Below are 21,575 nucleotides of genomic sequence, written 5' to 3' on the forward strand. Positions count from 1 at the left end.
TTATCAACCATATAAGTGTTTTTTAGCAAAGTTAGCCTACATTTTCAATAATATTACCACATTTTAATATCAATATCATGAGTTGTGAGACTTTTATCTTTTACCACATTCTAAATCTTGTTTGAAAATTGTGTCCATTTCAACCGAGTTTATTAATTCAATAAGCTTTGACTTTATATTATTAACAAAGATTATATAATTTAGTCAACTAATTTGTGTTTACTTCTTCCCCTATTATAATGTGTTTCAATAAAGAAAAGATACATGACGTGGTGCCTATTGAACCCTTATCTTAAACTTGAGGACAAGGTTGTAAGGTAGCACTTCAATAAGGGAAGATCGTAACTATTGATACATTTGAATATATGATGAAACATTGAGAATATGTTGGGAATATCTCTATTTCGGTCTGTTTGGTAGTTGATAATAAACGGTGGTAATGAGAATGAAAAATTAGTGTAATTTTGGTTGAAAAATCTTTTGATTACCTTGATATTCATGCTTGTCCAACTTCAATTATCTCAATTTTTCTTCATAAAATTCATTCTAAGGCATTACCATTGGGAGAGGTGGTAATGGAAGTTTGTAAACAAAAAAACTTTTTTTGTGATAAAAATTTCATTACTATGAGAATGATATGTAACTTTTAATTAAATTTTACATTATAAATCATTCACATTACCACCATTTAGTACCATTAACCAAACGGCCTGTAAATATTATATAGTAATAGGATGCTAGTTTAAGGGGTTCAAGTGCTAAATCGTGCAAATAAAGCAAAATAAAGATTATTGTAGCTTTTAAATGCAGATTTAGTATATCATTTAAGATTAATTGACATTACTTAAATTATATATATAAAAAAGTAATATTAAAAAGTAGAGTTAGATGAGTTGGTTTAGTGAGATAAGGCAAGTCTTATCTATAATAGAATACTAGTGTAGAAACCTATGTGATGCACGATTTTTTAGCATCGACATATACAAACATATGATATTAAAAAAACCAAAGATATTGAAGCATTCAATGTTGACAATTATGAATAAATTAACTCTATATTTTTGAAAATTATCAACAATATATTATGCAGTATATTTAATTTTTAATGAACTATAAATAAATATTAGTCCAAGATACTTTAACGGTAGATATATTGGTTAAGTAAATGCCATATCATTTTACTTTAGCCAATTAATAAGTTTAATTTGACAAACTCTCTTTAATTGTAGAGTCTTTCAAGTTTTAAATATTTTAAATATAATGTATGATATTTTTATGTTTATTTTTTTTATTTATTTTTTATTTTTTAGCAATTTGTGTAGTTGATATTTTGAGATTTTTTAGAGTACGTTCAAAAAAATTGTGAAAATATAGTTATTTTAATGATTAACAGTGGCTAAGTTTTATCTCAAAAAATAGTGGTCAATTATTTTTTCTTTTAATTTTGGTCAACGGTTAAGATCATTCGCTTTTAAAATCTAAAAACTTATGCATGGATAATTGACTCATTCAAATGTTGTAAAATGTAATTTTTAATTTAAATTAATGGATATTACTTTTTTGTCCTTTTTTCTTTCTTTCTTGGTAGCCCCCCATTGATCATGTGCTCGCACACCAAGCGTAATTCACTCACTTTCTTGAGAAACCAACTTCGTGAAGTAGTTTTAGATACCGTGTTCGTTCAAGCACATACGTATATTTGTACAAATGTTAAGCAAAAAGGAAACCGATGGTTACATGTACTTTATAAATAGATTCATAGTAGCATACCAATTCATACAATGTACAATTATTTTAATATAAATTAATATAAAAATATTAGTTTTAATTAATGATTTAATTACATATCATCTTTATCTTATTCAAATATTTCCATTCAGATATAGTTATCACTATAGTAATTATTTTTAAATTTCTAAATATACTTGTCTTATTCATATATTTTTCATATTCAAAAAATTTCTTAAATAAATGGTAGTAATTTGATGCTTTAGAGAGGTGGCAATGATATCCAGTCAAATAATTCCACGAGACACAAGTCTTAAAATAGAGACTTTTATCATTTTACATTCTTTTTAGTATATGTTATGATAATAGGTATTAATGAAATCAATTGGAATAAAAAGAACTTAAATTATGTAAAAGGAAAAATGTAGAACTTATATATTTTAATTGGCATAGTAAAGTCAGAACAATTGGCATAGTAAAGTCAGCACAATTGATAGAGCATTATGCAATTGAATAGAAGGTAGGTTCTACTTTTCTATAGATTATTATTAGTTACACGTTTAAATTAGTTATATTTTTAGTGACAACATTATTTCTTGAGATATTTTAAATGTCTACTTGAAATATTCCAAAACTCTATTTAAGGTATCCTAAATGTCTACTTGAGTTATATTAAATATCTATTTGAGGTATCTTAAACCCCTACTTGAGGTATCCTAAATGTCTACTTGAGTTATATTGAATGTCTTCTTAACATATTGTGAATCCCTATTTGACATATCTTAAATATCTACTTGAGATATCTTGAAACTCTAGTGAGTAACCGTGTAATTACGAAAATTAGTTATTATTATTCTTTTCCATTAAACTTTAATGGATTAGGCCTGAATGACGTCTTACAAAGAGATGATCTCACAGGGAACCAACTATTATGTTATCCATAAGCGGATTTAGAGTGAGGTCAACGAGGTCAGTTGACATCACTTAAATCCAAAATAAAATCAAATAGTATAAAGAAATATATGCTAGATCAGTGGTTAGTATTCTTATCTCCCACAGTATAGACCCAGATACAAAATTTATTAATAGCATTCATGAATATTTTTTTTGTTTTTATTACTCCTATTAATTACCTCTTATTAATTACCCCAATTCCCAAAGAAAGTAAAAGCCCAGCAGGCAGCAATGAATGTCGAAGCTTTCCCAAAGACATTTGAGTGATGCTATTGTAACTTATTTTGAGTGTGATTTTTTTTATAATTTGTCAAATAATGACATTATGTGTCGCTTTCAAAATATAAAAACGCGATGTGGACATTTACCTTAACTTTTTTTTAGATCTGTCACTATCCGGTCCGACTCTTATCCAACCCATTGCAAATCTACTGAGTCCTAACAGCCCATGATAAGAATGAACTATTTCATGTGGGTACCCTTCTCTGTTTTGTGATGAAACAAAATATCTGATTCTTCGCCCATCTTCAAAAAAAGAAAAAAAATATCTGATTCTTCGCTCATTCTTTTGTGCTCCTTCCCACACCAACCAGCGACTAAGGAAGAAGGTACCCCGATCTTCCTTCGGCTATGGCAACATTCTACTTTATCTTCTGCTCTATTCACCTCATTTTTTATTAGGGTTTTCATCCATTCTTCATCTATTATCCTCTTCCATATTTATTCATTCTATAATCAGGTAATCTTTGTGTTTAATGTCCTTGATTTTTCACCAATTGCCTTTTTTTTGGTCACCAGTAATTTTTCCTGTTAGTTTTTTGCTTTTAAAATCCATGTTTTTTGTTGTTCATCTCCACTTTTATTGTTGTAATTAATTTTGATGCCATGATAAGTTCATTTCTGTAATCTTAACTTCCAGGTATCTTTGGTTACCAGATTTGTATTTCAATTATCAAGGGAGAAATTGAGGAATTCACATTTGTTTTGATATTAATATATTGATTACTAGTTAGTAGTGACTTATTGTGGATGTGCTAAATTCTTAGGTTTTGCAATCGGATTCTGTTAGGATTTAGGAAAGGAATGTTTTGGCTTTAAAGGGTTTAAAATGCAATTGGCATCTTTTTCAAAGCTGAATTCTGCTTGTCGGTCTTCGTTTAGAAAAGGTTTTATTGGACGGTGTTTGTCTAGGGAGCAAAATAACTTTTGCTTTGTAGGTAAAATTCTCAACAAGAGTTGTAATTGCAATTCTGTTAGGTCTTATTGTTGTCATAGGATAAATCAATATCTAGTAAAACCGACTTCTGTGGTTGTCTCTTGTCGTGTTTCAAGGAATCCGATGGCCACTTCAGGGTCTCAAACTGTCGGTGGAGATGTGTATGTAGATAACGTGTTTATGGGATGTGGGAATGTCGTAGATTATGCAAAGCCAGCCTCTGTTTTCTTTGGTGATATAAGTGCTAATAGTTGTCGAAAAGCTAGTGTTAGTTTGAGGATTCGAGATTCTACTTTTGTTCGTATTGGTGCCCCTGGTATAGGTTACAGGAGTTGGGACTCTAGGGTGTTTCTTGGACAATGTTTGAGGCCTTATCATGCGTCATCTTCTGCGAGTTATTCTGATGGAGCTTCTGCTGATGTCCCATTCGACATTACTACTAGGGACGTGCAATCACGTGAAAATGCTGCAGATACCCCTGTCTGGTATGTTCCTTCTTAGCAATAGAAAAAACCTTCTGCTTAATTTTGTTTTGAGACGAACTAATTTGATTTGATAACTTGAGTGAATGATACAAGTTAGCTCATTCTTACATTCAGTGATGTAGTATGCCTAGTGGTTCTTCATTATAAAGGTTACTGGTTTGAAAACCATACAAATAGTTGTGTGAAGTAACGGATATTTTTTTATTCAACGGTGTCTTATAAAATTTTTAATAGAATTTTTTCATGTAAGATTATCAAACTCTCTTTCTATGATTTATTATGTTTATGCTGTATGCATATTCTTTTATGGTAATATTGATAAACACTACAAGTATAAAAAGAGAGAATTTAGAAGGGGCTTGCTTGACTACTATTTTCTCTTATTTTTTATTGTGAAGTTTAAGGGATCAAAGACATAGTTCTTGGGGGAGGGGGGTTGCAAAATTCATCAGTTCCTTCTACTCATTATTGGTGTAGGGAAATAATGAGAAACAACAAATGATCATGATCAAAACTATATTTTTACACTATCATTTGCACTCATGGCCTTTATTAAAATGCAACACTTATCCTCAAACCTCAAACCTTCAACTATCATGTCAAGTCCTAACTTCTAATCTATTGCAATATTTTATTTTAAGAATCTTAAAAATTCAAGGGAGGGGCGAAAAAAACTTTTGGCTAGTGTTATTCCACTTATGATTAGTGGATGATGATAGTTTCAGTAAATGCTATAAGTAATAATCGATCCTCACAAAAAGAAGCCAAATGTGTTTTTTAGTAGGTAATTGAATTATTGATCGCACTATCACTCTATATGTAAAATATTTGGAAAAACTTTACAGATACAGCAGGAAGGAATTTCGTTTGTAAGCTAAAAGGAGTAAAAATACTATAATATTATTGTTTTAACCTTTTTATATAACAAAATTGCGATGTTGATAAACTTTTCATGTTGGCTGCAGTAAACACGAGGATCAGCTATCCTTGAAGCTTCATTCAGCATCATGTTACCTGCCACATCCAGATAAGGTGGCTACTGGAGGGGAGGATGCTCATTTCATTTGTGAAGAAAAAAAAGTGATTGGAGTTGCAGATGGTGTTGGTGGATGGGCAGATGTTGGTGTTGATGCTGGATTTTATTCTCGATTACTTATGTCTAATTCTGTAACAGCTATTTTGGAGGATTCTAATAATGGAGTAGATCCGGCTAAAATATTGGAGAAAGCTCATGCTGAAACTAACGTTATAGGTTCTTCAACAGCTTGTATAATTGCTCTCACAGATAAGGTTGGTGCTTTTTCTAGTCGTTAACTTGTTATAGTTTATGATGGTAGTGGAAAATGCAGTACAATACTTGAAACCTCTTCTTAAAGCTTAAAAATTGAAGTGCTTAGGTTTGGGATAGTGAGGAAGTCGAACATTTATTGTTCTTTGAATTTGATTTCAAATTATAATGAAATGTAATAAAAAGACTTAGAAAATCATGTTTATTTCTTATGTTGCGAAGTTGCTAACGATGATTGCTAATTGCTATCAAGAGTCAATTAGAAATAATCTTATTGTTATTAAAGAAAACACCTGTTAGTTATCACTAGGAAAGGTTCTTAGTTTTAAAAAGCACGTGTAAGGCGCATCAAAGCGACATGAGAAACTCGAGGCGCAGCGCGCTACAAGAGGCGAGAGAGAGGTACGCGCCTCGTGCACCTCCCGTATGTTACCTTATTGTTTTTGCTTTTTTAAGTTTCAGGTATTAAAATACTTACCTTTGTTTGATTTACTGGATTACCCTTTAAAAATAGTTGTTTATTTGAATTTAAAAGAGAAAAAAGTCCCTTTATTTAAAAATGATTTCATTAACTCTTGCTGCATCTTCGTACCTTTGGATCTTTCAAGAGAATATGGTAAACTCAGAACTATATTATCTTATGACTTTATGTGCTAAAGTAGTTTTTACCTAACTTGTATGTTGTAGTAATGCGTTTTATGTTGTTTTACAACTAAATGCTGTAAAATTGACTTTGGAGCCTTTTAGCGAAATTGTGCGTCTCACATACGAAAAGCCCATGCCTTCGCCTTGCGTCCCGGGAAAAAAGACCTATTGCGCTTCGCTGCGTCTCGCACCTCTTAAAACTAAGGAAAGGTTGCATCCATCTGATCTCCCAAACCTTGCTTTGGTGGGAGCATAGGTGTGATACACTTAATGATATTGATGTAATGGAATATGATGTACTGAAGCTTGGAAGCCTTTGTTTTGTCACTAATTTTCATGGAGCATTTATCTTTCACTCATCTTAAGTTCTTGTTGCCAGAAAAAGATTTGCATGTATGGTGTTGTGCTTTGTCTCTCTCTCTCTCTCTCTTTTTGTTGCAGTTGATTCAATTATTTAAAAGGAAAAACAAAAAGTAAAAAAAAAAAAAGAAAAGGTCAAGGCAGCTATTTTATTAATGTGTACTTTTGCATTACATTACTGGGGTAGTCCATGTTAATTGTTATACACTTTTTAGAGGATTATCATGGATGTTCTTCATCATCTTACCATCAATTTTTGAGATATAACCATTTCTACTGTCTGAGATTCTAAGTTATGTGTTGATAAAAATTTCGGAAAGACAAGGACACATGTTAACCTATTTGTGCTTATTCTCTGTGTAATTTGTATCATTAATTGAAAATTTTCAGGTTGATCGCATATCCCATGCTGTGAATTATTTTTCATCTTGTTTTTATTGAAATTGTGTTATTAATTATTTTCTGGCGCTTTTAACTGATTTATTTTCTTCGATTAACACATCTATTATTATGAAAAGGTTACCAAGTGAACACTTTTTTTTTCAATTTTTTTTTTTGTAGGGGATCCATGCTATTAATCTTGGGGATAGTGGATTTATAGTAATCAGAGATGGAACTACAGTTTTTCGGTCCCCTGCGCAGCAGTATGGCTTCAATTTTCCTTATCAGCTGGCAAGTGGCACTGGGGGTGATTTACCCAGTTCTGGTCAGGTACAAATGTTGCTTTCATGGTTAGCATTACCATTTGCTTTAGATACATTTGAAGCTTTTTGATGTACATTTTACGAGTAGAAGGGAAATGGTGAAGAGGTCGTTTTGAAAATGCTATGCAATTCTGCACAAGATCTGGCTCTGGTGGCTGGCAGTTTCCCAGCCCTGTTTGCCCTTCAGTCTAAACTAGTTTCATTTGAAAAAGCTTGGCTTTGAAAAGATACTGTGAATAATTCCTGTAATAATGTCCATTGGGCTGGACCAAAGAAATTATGTGAGTTTTGTTTCTGAACAAAAGTAAAGGATTGAGTTTTGTCCCCCCATTCCCTTTCTAAACAAAACCTTTTTAGGATAAGAAAATTTTGGAAGGATAGGAGCAGTCCGTAATAATAGTTGCAAAAAGAGAATAAGTCTTTACCCCTGTTTACTTCTCTCTTGTGTTTTGGCCTAATTGCCTCCGTCGCTTATAAATTTAAGGAGTGTTCTTCCCCACGATTTTCCTCTCCGTACTTTTTCAAAGAATTGTAGAAAACCAAGCTTTGGACTAAAATGTAGATTCATTATAGGCTTTCATCATGTCAGTGTATTGTTTCATTATGTCTACAGGCTTCATTTATGTGCTTGGATATTGTTTCACAATTCACAAACATAGAAAAGATAAACATAGATATGGTCAATTAGTTCCCTCCACTTTTTCTTCCATGATCTATATTCATTTAAGAGAATTATGTTCTTCTCCGTTTCCCTTCTGCTTGAATTTTATCCAAACAAGATACAAGTGTTGAAGTCTTCTAAATTTGGCAGGTTTTCTCATTTTCTGTTGCCGCTGGAGATGTTATAGTAGCTGGTACAGATGGATTATTTGACAACTTATATGACAATGAGATTTCTGCATTAGTGGTCCAAGCGAAGAGAGCAGGTTTGGAGCCTCAGGTGATGGCACAAAACATAGCCACTCTTGCTCAACAAAGAGCTCTGGATCGTCAACGACAGACACCTTTTGCCGCAGCGGCACATGATGCGGGGTTTCGTTATATCGGAGGAAAGCTGGATGATATTACTGTTGTTGTATCCTACATCACTGCTGAGAATAATGAGTGAGTTGTACCCTATGCTATTTTCATTCCTTTTATTTCATTTACTTTCCTGTTCCTCAGAATACTAATGAATAGAATGACAAACAGTATTGTTTTTGCAGTAAATGCTCAATTTTGTTCTGAAATTTGTATGATTTCGTTTTATTTTTTTCTATATCTTGTTCCAACACTTCTGCAGTGAAGGATATTGGGGGTGAACATTTTCTGAATAATAAATTGGTACGGATGGTCAAGGAAAGCTAATGCATGAATGAATTTAGTTTGCAGTTTCTACTTGGGGTGCTTGGTATGAACCACATTGCAGAAACAAGGTCGTATCATATCGGCCGTATCGGACCAATATAACCTGTAGCGTAAAGGTATAAAAAAACCACGTTTTAGTACATATTGTATTGGCTATATCGATAACCGCATCACCCTTTATTGTATTACCGTGTCTGTTTCTGCAAACCTGCCGTTACCATTCTTTTTGCACCATAATGAGCTTTTTAGATTTCAAAATTATGGATTTCACTTAACTCATTCGATTATTTAGTATTTGTTATGAGATTTGGTTAGCCCACTCACAAGGGTAATAGATAGACCCTCAAATTATTACCACTCATTTCTCACTATAAACTAATCCTCTCCTTTTGTTTTCTCTTTCTTTTCTGTCCCTTACATCTTTTTGTACCAAACAGTTAATTATGATATCACCTAACACTACCCTTATCTTTATTTATGCTTTCCCTTCTCATTTCATTTTTATTTGTCATAAAGTGATTTATTTATGCTTTCCCTTCTCATTTCATTTAAACACCCCTTAAAGAGATTGTTTGTTTTTACATGTGAATTGTTCTTAATATGTTTTTTTAATATAGTAACTATAACAATATCCTTTAAGGACTGAGCGTAGCTTTATAAATGATTATTATACACAAATGATGAGCGATGAGCATTGTACTGATTACTATACATATTCATTGTTTTTAATAGTATAATAAATTATAGTAAAGTGTCTTTATATCATATGTGCGTTAGTTTTATTTGTATGAAGTTACAAATGGTATAATAAATTACAGTAAAGGTTAAAACAACCATTTTGTTAAAATAAGAATAAGATTGTACACATTAAACTTTTAGATCTTGCTCAGGCCAGAGTCACTTAGTTCCAATTGGATAATGGAAATTGATGTGCCATAAACATTCTCTTGTTATCATTATATAATGCTTCAAAGATAATATAAAAGTTCATCAAAAATACTCAGTAGTATGTCTTATTCAATTAAACGAAAATACCACCGGGTTTAGTTGTTGGCTTTTTAATTGGTTTGTTTAACCAGTTGAAAATGTTGGCTTTTAAGCTACTTGAAAAAGCCAACTGTTTATGTAGTTTTTTTTGGTAAATTTAGGTATTCGATTGTTGGCTTCTTATTAGAGAAAAAATAGATCAACAAGCTAAAAACTAACAAAAAAGCTATTAAAAAGCTAACTAAAATAGCTTTTTTATTTGACTTAAAAGCTATTTTTTGGCTGTTTGAACCAACAAACAAAAAGCCAACATTCATTGTATATTTCTTTTCTGTTCATAGAAAACATGTCCGAGATTGTTCTTGTTGAATGTTGTTCAATCTTTTCTTTTAAAAATGTAATTTTTCCATTGTACTATTAGGAATGAGTACTAATATTGCCTATTGGAAATATAGGAAATGCAAAAGACTTGAAAGTGCAAACGTGAAATAAGACTTTGAAATTAGATACCTGAAAACAAAAGCTTTCATAATTATTTTCATGTTGACTGGCTAACCCTAGAAAGATGCTATCTACTATCTAGAGTCTATGGCACAAAACTTATTTGGGCAATGAAGCTACAACGAAACATATAAAACTACGACCACGACCATTGTCATACACCTTAGAAAGCTCCTTCCTTCTTCCGCTTGTCTTTCCCATTCCATCTCCATTCACTTTGTTCTTCTTCCTCCCTTGTTTGTTCTTGCTCCTCGTACCCTCTTCTTCCTCCTTTCGTTTGCTGGTATTCCTCTGACTCACTCATCTCTCTTTCTCGCTGTTGTCCTTCTCCTGCTTGCCTGCTCTGCTCTTCCTCTTCCTCTTCCTCCTTTTCTTTTCTTTGCTCTTCCTCCTTTTCTTTTCTTTGCTCTTCCTCCTCCGCTTTCTGCTCTCTTTTGGCTTTTTGTTGCTTCTTCTTCTCCTTCTCCTTCTCTTTTTCCTTCTCTTTCTTCTTCTCTTTCTTCTTCTTGTCTTTTCCATTCTCTCCGAATTCTCTTCTTTCTTTTTCCGGTCTTGTTATTTCTGGCTCCATCTTATGCTCTTCTGGCCGTATATGCTCATCCTCCTCCCTTCTCCCGGCTGCCTCTCCCTCCCCTGGCCTCCCTTCCTCTTGTTCAATATCCTCTTCCATCATCCTTTCCTGCTCTTCAGCACAAGAAGTACATTCCAATATAACCTCTTTCTGTTTCTCTTGACCATGTAGCAGCTGTTGTATTGTTGTGTCTGGCACATTAAAAGATGCACGTAAAATAGATTGGCTTAGTGCCTGAAGCCTCGACTCTTTTCCTGCAAGAAACTCGAGATGACTCTTCTTCAATATGGTGCTAAACCCTATGAAAACTAGTGGACCATTGTTGAAAGATGTTTGCATCATGGGATGAAACCTTGGGACAGTGAACACATCGCCTTTCTCAACCCTAAACCTCGAGTTTTTGCATTCTTTGTTGGTCAACAGACTCGGACAAACCACGCGGACCATTCCTTCTCCTTCCAAGACTACTGATACCTCAGAGTCCACCGGATTCCAGTGAGGCCCTACCATTGAAGCCTTGGTTAGATTCACCATGATGGCACCGATATTTGAACCATGCAATGCTTCCAAATTGTGCTCAGTAACCACTGTGCTCCATCCATTGTGATTCTCAGAATCAGGGTCTTCTTTGAAGACATTGAATGGCTTATTTTTCTTCTTGTTCTCAACAATTTTCTTCCCGTACCCCTGAATTCCTAAGAAACGATTGACAAACAAAAGCTCATTGTGCAACAAATTCTTTTTTTTGGGTTCTGCATGTACTATCGGTTGAGTGTCTATTGAATTTAAAAGTTCTTTTATTACTTCTTCAGGTACCTGCCATATGAATATAACTTAACATTGGGAAACCGTCAACTCTAATATAAAATTTGTTCATGTAAGATTAGATAGGAAACCTGGAAAACAGATTGTAAGACAGTCTTATCAAAGCCTTGAACAAGGTCATTGATGCTTGTGTATGGTCCACTCAATGGCCCCTGAAAGAGGGAAAATTAGTTACTTTTAACTTTAGGGAGAGTGGAGGGAAATTAAAAGGTTCTGCTGAAAATTTACCTGTAGTTGTGCTTCCTCTGGATTGTCGAAAATTGCAATAATTTTGATCATCTTTTCAGCCTGTGTACTGCTATGAATATAAAACAGGCTGCCTGATTTGAGGCTGTAGACATCTCCTTCCCGCAAGCTAACTTTTCTTATTTTATCACTCTCTGTCCAACTTATTTCCCCAATTCCTGCAAATTCCCAGGTTTTTCTTTAGTAGTGATGTTGAAATGCTTAGGTTTGTCTTTAAGATTTTAATTTACATGATACTCAGCATTTCAAGGACTGGAAGATATCTGGGGTAATCTTAGTCTTAATTGATCACTAGGTTTGGTCCGCCGTTATTCGGCCCTCCTCAAACTTTGTTCAAAAGTTTTATGAGCGGAATATGTTATGCTATGATGATCATGCTTTGGATCATCATTTGAGAAGAGCCTTTAAGCTATGCTGATTAAAGTACATTCAATTTTCAATTGGAGTATTCTAAGCTGAATTTGTTTTGGCACATTCCAGATAAAATCCTTTCAGTCTAATTAATTACCTAGTTTATGTATTCTTTATTTTAAATTATGAACACAGAATCTTGGGAATGATGCAAGTAAACTACAACACTTATCACATACTCCCTCCGTCACTCTCATTTTGAGTCACTTTTTATTTTAATGTCTCACTAGTATAATTTCCTTTTTGGGGATGGTCCTATTCTTGTCTCTTCTGTTTTCAGAGTGCATTTTATTTGTTTAAAAGGAAAGGGAAAAGAGAGAAAAATGATTTTTTTTCAAAATCTTTTTAGTTTATAAGAGATTATATTCTTAATAAAACTTATTTATATTTTTTCCCTCCAATCAACCTGTCTCCAAATCTCAGAGATTCTGTAGAATCTCTTCTCTTCTTTTCTCTCTATCTCTCTCTATCCAAACATAACAGAGTAATAAATGTTGAATATATAAACTTAAAAACATAGGTAGATTAATAAATAGCATAAAACAAAACAAAACAAAACAAAACATATACACTTGGTTGGCATGGATAATACTTAGGTGGAAGGGAGGGAAGAGAAAGGAAATTATACAACTCCAAATCTCTGGATTCAAACAAAGTGTTAATATAATATAATCCATCAATGTTTGAGATGTTTGGAAAGGATTACCTGTTTGGACATAGAAGACCATGTCAGCATGTAGAAGAACAGGGAGAAACAGAGCATTAGGCTCCAAGCTGATGAACTGAAGGTGGTAACTGTTCTTCCCTTTACCAGTGCCATCATCAATGTCCACCGACAAAATCTCACCTAATTCCGTAGCAGCAATCGGCGTTCTTTCATCTCTTTTCACCAGCCTCCCTATCGTTCCAGTGCGCCCACTAGGCACAATTTCCTCGTTGATACTAAAACCTCCAGAAACTAATTTGACAACTGACACTAAACTAAGCAACAGAAAAATACTCAAGAATGGAGGTTTCATATTTTCTGATGAGCGTAGATAACTAAAAAGTGTGTGTATTGAAGAAGAAGGATGTTTTTTTTTTATAGCAGAAGATCAGAGAAGGGGATTTCGGAACTTCTGCATGCAAATGACACACGTTAGTGTAAAACCTGAGATGTGGCAAGTTGAAAAACCAATAAGTTGAACTTAGTTTTTTGGGGGTTTATAATACTTTTGCATGCATTTTTGACCTATGTTTGATGTGGGTTTTATGATTACATTTTGTTTTAAGTTGAATAGCTTGTCAAATTTTCTTTTTCTACTAAATAGAGTTTGAGAATCATAAAGTATGTTGTATGTACATTGGGAGATATAAGCTTTTTAAGAGTGGATTTAGTTCATACTAAAATAGTATATTGCGTATTAAATTTTATTTTTTATTTTTTATATAAATTACATGTTTTATTTTTAAATAGAAAGTTGCATACTGTTTTAATATAAACTAAGTTTATATGAGACTTTTATATTATTTTATTATTTTGAAAGTTTTTTATTCATCAACTATCTCTCTCTACTTTTTAAATGATTATTGTCTTTTTTGTGATTTTCATATTGAATTTAAAGTAAACCATTTTAATATAAACAGTACTTAGGTTGTTTGCTTGGCATATGCATTTCTGAACAACTTCCAATTTCCTGAATTTTACTTCCTGATAAATGAAAAAAATTGGTTGATTAATTTTAATCTGATAAAAGAAGTTTTTATATATTATTAATTCTTCCTATATTCATATGATGTTGTACCGCTTTGCCATTATATATTGTCCCTTTAAATTTGTTACCTTTTTAATTTTAATATTAGTTCTATATTCCCTTTATTTTATTTACTTATTTCTCCATAATTTGTTTTTATCTTATTTTTTATTTGTGAATTAGAACTAAGTTGAGAAGTTGATAATGAACATGAAAGCAAAGTACTCTATATTTCAAAATGCTGATATGTATAAGCAAAAAGAACCATGTGAAAGTTACTAAGTACTTAATGCTATGTTTGGGAACGTTGATTTCATTTGAAAATGTGGATTTGACTCAAATTTAGTATTTGGCAAATAAAAAGTTTTTAAATTTAAATTTGAGGCAAATTCACCAATGTTTTAAAAGTTGTAAAAGATAAGGATTTGAGAATGACTTCCCTTACCTTGTCATTTTTAAATTCTTTAATAAATTCATAATTAAAATTTAGAATTTAAAATGAAATGCTTGTTTCCAAACGCAATCTTAAGAAATTTAAGCAGAAAGAACACTACACAGAAGGATTAAAGGGGGAAGTGCGCATAAAAAACGTATTGAACGATTATGTTGTCATGGAAAATTCAAACAAGGCAGAAAGACCCTCAACAAATCATCAAAACAATGGAGAAATTAATCTTCTAGGTAGGGTTTGACACTTTTTTTTAGATTTGAGAGTAGTCTGATCTAGAAAATCCGAAGAACAAAAATTAATTTTTATTGTAAACTTTTGGCAAAATTTTAAGTAGACTAATTCTAGTATTTGGCAAAATTTTGGAGGAAATACCATACTTTTAAGTAGTTATTCAAAACAGACTCGATGACCCAAATATTTACTGACCTAGTAAGCACCTCGATTTGACCTTATGTAAAAATTAATGAGAATTCAAGACTTAATTTTAAACCGACTCAAAACACCTAATTCGAAATAACCCGCATATACATCTCATATTTTTAAGCCATGTTTAACACTACCTAGAAAAGACCATTAGATTGGGGAGAGAGACATCTGAAGAGAAATGAATCTTCCAGTAACCATTGAAGCATTCTTTTGGTTGTCAGACAAAGGGAGAAAGACAATTAGTTCTCTATACAACAAAATTCTTTATTAATATTGGCTTAATACTTGATAGGGTTGGGACTTTGGCGATATTTGATCCTTAAAACCCATATACAATGTTTTAGCATATGATTCATAAATAATTTATCTTAGAGATATAACATTAAAAGTTCCGAGCTGCATTCAAAATTAAGGGAAAAAACCACATACTTAATACATTATGACTTCTAAACAAATCATGTGAAAAATAAAAACTACACAAAACCAGCTTATTTAAGGCTAATTGGAGAACATTACACCTTGGTTGACAATCTCCTCCAGTTTTTGTTTTCTGATCTTTCCCAATCCCAATCCCATGTTTCTTCTTGTTCTCCTCTTTCTCCCTCCTCCCTTCTTTTCCATTCTTCCTCTTGTTCACGCCTTCTCTCTTCTTGCCATTGTTGTTTTTCATGTTGCTCTCTTCTCCATTCTTCCTCTTCTCGTCTCCTCCATTCTTCCTCCTCTTCTTGCTCCCTTCTCTCTTCTTCACGCTGTTCTTCTTCTTGCTCCCTTTTTTCTGCTTCTTCTTGCCGTTTCCATTCTTCTTCTTGCTCCCTTCTCTCTTCTTCTTCTCTCCGTCTTTCTTCTTCCTCTTGCCTTTGCTGTGCTTCCTCTTCTCTTTGCCTCTCTTCTTCCTCTTCCCGTCTTCGTTGTTCCTCCTCTTCTCTCTGCCTCTCTTCTTCCTCTTCCCGTCTTCTCTGTTCTTCCTCTTCTATCTGCCTTTGTTCCTCCTCTTCTTCACGTCTTTTCTGATCCTCCTCTTCACGCCTTCTCTGTTCCTCCTCTTCTCGCCTTCTCTGTTCCTCTTCTTCACGCCTTCTCTGTTCCTCTTCTTCACGCCTTCTCTGTTCCTCCTCTTCACGTCTCTTTTGTTCTTCCTCTTCTCGCCTTCTTTGTTCCTCTTCTTCACGCCTTCTCTGTTCCTCCTCTTCTCGTCTTTTCTGCTCCTCTTCTTCACGTCTTTTCTGCTCCTCCTCTTCTCGCCTTCTCCGTTCCTCTTCTTCTTCGCGTCTTTTCTGCTCCTCCTCTTCGCTTCTTCTCTGTTCCTCTTCTTCACGCCTTTTCCGTTCTTGCTCTTCCTCCTCCCTCCTTTTTTCTTCTTCTTGCTTTTCCTTTTCAATCTCATCTTCCATCAACATTTCCTGTGTTTCAGCGCAGGAAGTACAATCCAATATGATTGCTTTCCCTTGAGCATCAAGCAGCTTCTCTGTAGTTGTTTTTGACACATTGAAGGATGCACTTAGGATAGATTTGCTTATTGTCTGAAGCACTGAAGCTTTTCCTACCAGGAATTGGGGATGGTTCTTTTTTGACGTAGTGCTGAACCCCATAAAAACTAGCGATTTATCGTTGAAAGATGTTTGTGCCATTGGATGAAACCTTGGAATAGTGAAAACATCACCCTCCTCGATTCTAAACCTCGAGTTTTTGCATTCTTTGTTTGTCGGTGCACTCGGACAAACCACACGGACCATTCCTTCCCCTTCCAAGACTACCGATACTTCAGTGGCCAATGGATTCCAATGCGGCCCCATCATTGAACTCTGGAATTCAAAACCGACAATATTATCAAATACTTAATTAGACCACATAATAACATATTATTAAAACTCGAGGTTCACCTTGGTCAGGTTTGCCATGAAGACGCTTATATGAGAACCATGCAATGCATGCAAATCGTGCTTAGTGACCACCGTGCTCCACCCATTGAAGTTCTTAAAATCTGGGTCTTCTTTAAAAAAATTGAATGTCTTCTTCTTCTTGTTTTCGGCCTCTTTTAAGCCGTACCCCTGTATTCCGAATAGTGCATCAACAAATAAAAGCTCTTTCTGCCAGAAATTTTTCTTTTTGGGCTCTGCATGTACTATTGCTGGTGTATCAGTTGCACTTGTTAATTCTTCTATTACTTCCTCAGGTACCTGCAGTATATAAATAGGTCGTAGTATTCGTATTGAGACGACGAAAAATATTAGCTTATCTCATAGACGATAATATTGTTGCAAGATAAGAGAAAAAGAGCACCTGGAAAGCGGCTTGTAGGACACTCTTATCAAAGCCTCGAACGAGATCGTGAATGCTCGAATATGGCCCAATTGATGGCCCCTAAAAGAGGGAAAAGTGACTAAACTTTTTAATTAAGTGTTAAATAGGAATAGAAACTCAGAAGATATAAGATTCAGAGTCTCGGCCTTTTATGTTACCTGTAATTTTTCTTCGTCAGGATTGGCAAAAATAGCAATGATTCTGAGTCTCGGCCTTTCGGCTTCTAAACTGCTATGAATGTAGAAGAGGGTGCCGGACTTGAGTCTGTATACATCTCCTCGACGTAGGCTAACTTTATTTATATCGTCGCTCTCTGTCCAGCTTAGCTTCCCACTTCCTGTAAACTCACCTCATTTTGATTTCCATATTGCACTTAAATATTGAGTGAGTCAAGGCCTGAGATTCATTCTTGAATGTTTTCGACTTTTTTATTTACTAATAAAATCGAATGGTTCTATAGCATTACTCTCTCCGTTCCGAGGGTTTTCGAGTATATTTGCAAGGTCAAACTACAAATGCAAATTTGCTCGTCAATTGAGTATCTCAATCCATATTTGAAACAATACTTTTCATATTGAACGCTTAGGTAATTGAGGCTTTATTGACATTTCCCTTGGCTCCCATCCGAACTTAAAGCTCAAAATAATATAAGGCTACCATTCATTTCAAAGAAAAAAAACAAAAAAATCTTTAATTGTGTTTGTGGAGAGGCGTAACAAATAGTGGTTTCATGTTTTTGAGTTTAGGTTTGTGGAGTACTTGTTTTATTAAGTCTCCAAATCTAATGGAGCTTCTACATTTTTCATGACACAAGACCGAGGCAAGATAGGCATGACTCATGGGCAACCCGGCAAGACATAATTTTTTATGGTTAGACCTTTTTGGATGGCCAAGCAAAACACGACAGTGTTCACGGCTACTTGGCACAAGGTACAAGATACAACAGACATGACACGTAAGCACCCCAACATGACATGATTTTCATGGTTTGTTCAATGTCTAGTTGGGACCCACCCTATATGGGTCTTATTGTTAGGGAGAATTGATGGACCCATTGTGCACTCTAAAATTGTGAAACCAATTACCTGATAGTCAATAAGCATGACCAATTTCCTATGTTAATCATTTGCTATCTAAATATAATTTTTTTTCTCTAAAATTGTGACACCAATAGAGTAAACTGATAAAATTTTTCAGTGTCTTCCCTCCAAGCCCCTCCTCTCCAACTCCCTCCCCTCCCTTTTTGTTTCTTGTTGGTTATCCAAACAGGATCTCTCCCCTTCCTTTCCATTCATTTCTCTCTATCCAAATAGTGATAATACTTCTAAATACCTTTCCTTTCCTCCTTTTCCTTGATTCCATTTGATCCAAACAAACCACTCTAACACTGTGATGGATAACAAATTAAGAGAGAAAAAAAAGAGGGGAAGGGAGGTGAGGGGAAGGAAGAGAAAAAGCTCTATTGTTTGTATAGAAAGGAAGGGGAGAGAAAGAAATTTAGATTTAAATGTGAACAAAATGAATGGGACTTAATCCCTTCAAATCCTTTATCTTCAAGGAGCTTTTTCCTTCTTTTGCTATCAAAAAAGATCTCCATCTCTCCAAATCCTTTCATATCCTTTCTTTTCGGTCAATTTCTTTCCATCCAAACAAGACCTAACAGTAAACACAAAACCTTTTCAATCCCACCTTTCAATATTATACATTCTCCTCCAAATGAACAAAGGACTATCAATCCCACAACTAAAATCCAATTCCTCTCCCAAAGTCCCACAAAACAAAGGTCCCACCCCTAAAGCTTTTTCAACGTTCTTATTAATTTTTCACAACTACTAGGTCTACCTAGTTTTGACTCACTTGCAAAACTTGTTCTAAAATTGATCAAAATATGAGCACAAATGTGAAACACTATGAAACAAATTATATGTATCTTCTTCTAACATAAGAACTAACATAAGAAGAATAATGATTAATGTCAATGCCTCCTTCTATTCAGACATTAATGCATTACGATAAGGTTTGAGAATTCGATTACAAACATGAAATAACATGAAGCAAATTTCATCTATTTTATTTTGAACAAGAACAACAATATTGGGATTTCAAAACCAGAATTACAAAAGTTAGCTATTAACCACTAAACACATTGAAAAACATTAAAAATGTGTAGCCAGGGAGTTTATGCTTGGACCTTCCTAGGTTATAATTTCTTGAATTTGCCCCGAATGGTGTGTGAGTAGGCCGGTCCTATAGGACAGGAGGGATATGTGTCCCAAACCCATCCAAAAATTCAAAAAACACAAATTCTTTATCAGATAGTCTCACCGTCAGACATGCCAAGTGTATTTGGGTTAAAATAGTTTAATAATAAAAATTTTTAACTTAAGGGAAAGTATAATACCTGTCTGCACATAGAAGACCATGTCAGCATGGAGAAGAACAGGAAGAAACAGAGAATTTGGCTCCAACGTAATAAACTGAAGGTGGTAACTATCCCTTCCGGTCCCAGACCCTGACCCGGACCCACCATCATCGATATCGACCGCCGAAATTTCGCCGAATTCCGTTGATACAATTGGCATTCTTTCATCCTTCTTCACAAGTCTTCCTACTGTTCCAGTGCTTCCACTACCCGCAGAATCCTCATTGAAACTAAAACTTCCATAAGCAGAATTCAATACCAACACTACACTCAGAATGATAACAAGAACAACCCTCAGAAATGGTGATTTCATTTTGTCTGATGTGATGGGTCGATAAATGTGAGTGTGATTTGAAGAAGAAGAAAAAGATGGTAGAATTTCTTATAAAGAGTAATAATGGAGAGAAGGAGTTGCATGCAGAAGACACGTTCTGTAGAAAGGGAGACGTGGCGACTAGAAGAGTTGATTGAGTTTTGAGTATTTTTGGTGGTTTATGATTTACATGCACTTTTGGTTTTGGGTGTGAAATTTCTTAGAAGAAGCCATTGAATGGGTTTGTTTTTGGGATTTATGGCTGTCGTGTTTATTTCATAGCTTTTTAGTTGGCTTTTAACTTTTAGTTTATTAGTTAGTTAAATAGTTAATAAAGTGTTTGTAAATGGGTTTTAAAGCAATTAAAAAGTTCGATTTTAAGCCAAAACATAAAAGCTGCTCTAGCTAGCTTTTTTGATTGGCTTTTGACTTGTTCCATTTATTTTTCTAATAAACAACTAATAAAATGCTCAAGTTTATCAAACATCTCTGCAAATAGCTGATTTTTTCAACTAGTTTAAAAGCCAACAAAAAACCAACATCTTCAACTCGTCAAACAAGCCAACTAAAAAAAGCCAAAAACCAACCACCAATTGCCAATTGCCAATTGTCAAATACCCCTATGTCTTGTCATCTTATGTGTGATTTATTTTACACGAATTCTTGTATGAGACGGTCTCATCGTGAGATATGCATCATACTTGGTATTGAATAGCTTAATAATAGAAACTTTTAGTTCATGAACTTCTTATTTTAAGGTTGTCTAATCGTGAGAGATGCTTGAAAAAAAAAAGTTTAACCTTAAGCTATAGAATGGATTGTAAGAGTTCATCTAGATTGGATTTGAATAGTCTTTTAAAAAAATGGTTTTGATTATTTTTGTGATAGATGGTCTAGATGAGACACGACTTTAAAATTAGTTTTAATTATTTTGCAATGGAATTGTGAAACGCTTTATTGCGATTTAGAGGCAAGATTTCGTGTACAAATTGTGAAAATTTGAAAAAAAAAAAGATTATTTAACAACTTTATTAAAAAAATAAGCTTCGTTCAAACTTTATTCCCAAAATAAGCGTCCTTGGCTCCAAAGCTAGGCTTGGTGTAAAATCGCTTTTACTAACAGCGAATTAAAAGAAATAGTCAAAATTTTAGTCATGGGATATGTCGCTGTTACTAACAGCGACCTAATGTTTGCTGGTCAAACATAATGTCGCTGTTAGTAACAGCGACATATCACTTGACCTGGTTTGACTTTTGTTGATCTTTTTGTATGATTTAAACTAATCGTTGTAAAATTGAAAAATAGCCGTTGTTATTATGTTCTATAAATAACTCCATCATCTCCCTATTTCATTGTATCCAAACTCCATCATTCTTGTTCTAGTTAATCGATTTTGAAGGTAACATAAAGTATTATGTTAGTATTATTCTCAATTTATAAATGTTAATATTATTTTTGAATGTTTACTTATGTTACTTATGTTACACAACCCTCATGCTTCCCTTTATATGTAACAATCTCCCATGAAGGTGAATAGGAGCTCTTCCTAGCCCTAAGCCTCCAAGCACGCCCTCTCTTACATTTCAAGGTGAGCACGGTTTGATTTGAAGTCTGAGTTCGGTACTCAACGTTCTTACGAATATGATACAATCTAACAGCA

At 33.9% G+C, this 21,575-nt stretch overlaps 3 protein-coding genes across 6 annotated transcripts; 1 reads left to right on the forward strand and 2 right to left on the reverse strand.

Annotated features, from left to right (window-relative positions):
- Nucleotides 1–3,165: 3,165 nt before the first annotated feature.
- On the forward strand, nucleotides 3,166–9,208 carry LOC130807392 (probable protein phosphatase 2C 80). Of its 4 annotated transcripts, none has more exons than XM_057672579.1 (6): nucleotides 3,172–3,421; nucleotides 3,602–4,383; nucleotides 5,349–5,673; nucleotides 7,238–7,387; nucleotides 8,192–8,484; nucleotides 8,745–9,208. In XM_057672579.1, exons 2-6 carry the CDS (start codon nucleotides 3,791–3,793, stop codon nucleotides 8,827–8,829), a joined length of 1,446 nt encoding a protein of 481 aa, XP_057528562.1. In that variant the 5' UTR covers nucleotides 3,172–3,421; nucleotides 3,602–3,790; the 3' UTR covers nucleotides 8,830–9,208. The 4 variants fall into 4 exon arrangements, with proteins under 4 accessions (XP_057528566.1, XP_057528562.1, XP_057528564.1 ...); XM_057672581.1 differs by having other exon boundaries at nucleotides 8,752–9,197; XM_057672582.1 differs by lacking the exon at nucleotides 8,745–9,208 and adding an exon at nucleotides 8,663–8,727.
- A 919-nt stretch (nucleotides 9,209–10,127) lies between these two features.
- Nucleotides 10,128–13,335, reverse strand: LOC130807391 (vicilin-like seed storage protein At2g18540). The gene is made up of 4 exons (XM_057672578.1): nucleotides 12,975–13,335; nucleotides 11,840–12,015; nucleotides 11,683–11,763; nucleotides 10,128–11,602 (listed from the first exon to the last, which is right to left on the reverse strand). Exons 1-4 carry the CDS (start codon nucleotides 13,285–13,287, stop codon nucleotides 10,379–10,381), a joined length of 1,794 nt encoding a protein of 597 aa, XP_057528561.1. The 5' UTR covers nucleotides 13,288–13,335; the 3' UTR covers nucleotides 10,128–10,378.
- A 1,779-nt stretch (nucleotides 13,336–15,114) lies between these two features.
- Nucleotides 15,115–20,133, reverse strand: LOC130807390 (vicilin-like seed storage protein At2g18540). The gene is made up of 5 exons (XM_057672577.1): nucleotides 19,581–20,133; nucleotides 17,338–17,516; nucleotides 17,159–17,239; nucleotides 16,759–17,055; nucleotides 15,115–16,680 (listed from the first exon to the last, which is right to left on the reverse strand). The coding sequence occupies exons 1-5, from the start codon at nucleotides 19,912–19,914 to the stop codon at nucleotides 15,391–15,393; spliced, it is 2,181 nt and encodes a 726-aa protein (XP_057528560.1). The 5' UTR covers nucleotides 19,915–20,133; the 3' UTR covers nucleotides 15,115–15,390.
- Nucleotides 20,134–21,575: the final 1,442 nt, after the last annotated feature.

Source organism: Amaranthus tricolor, chromosome 3 (assembly GCF_026212465.1).
Source record: "Amaranthus tricolor cultivar Red isolate AtriRed21 chromosome 3, ASM2621246v1, whole genome shotgun sequence".
In the NCBI taxonomy this organism is placed as follows: Eukaryota; Viridiplantae; Streptophyta; class Magnoliopsida; order Caryophyllales; family Amaranthaceae; genus Amaranthus; species Amaranthus tricolor.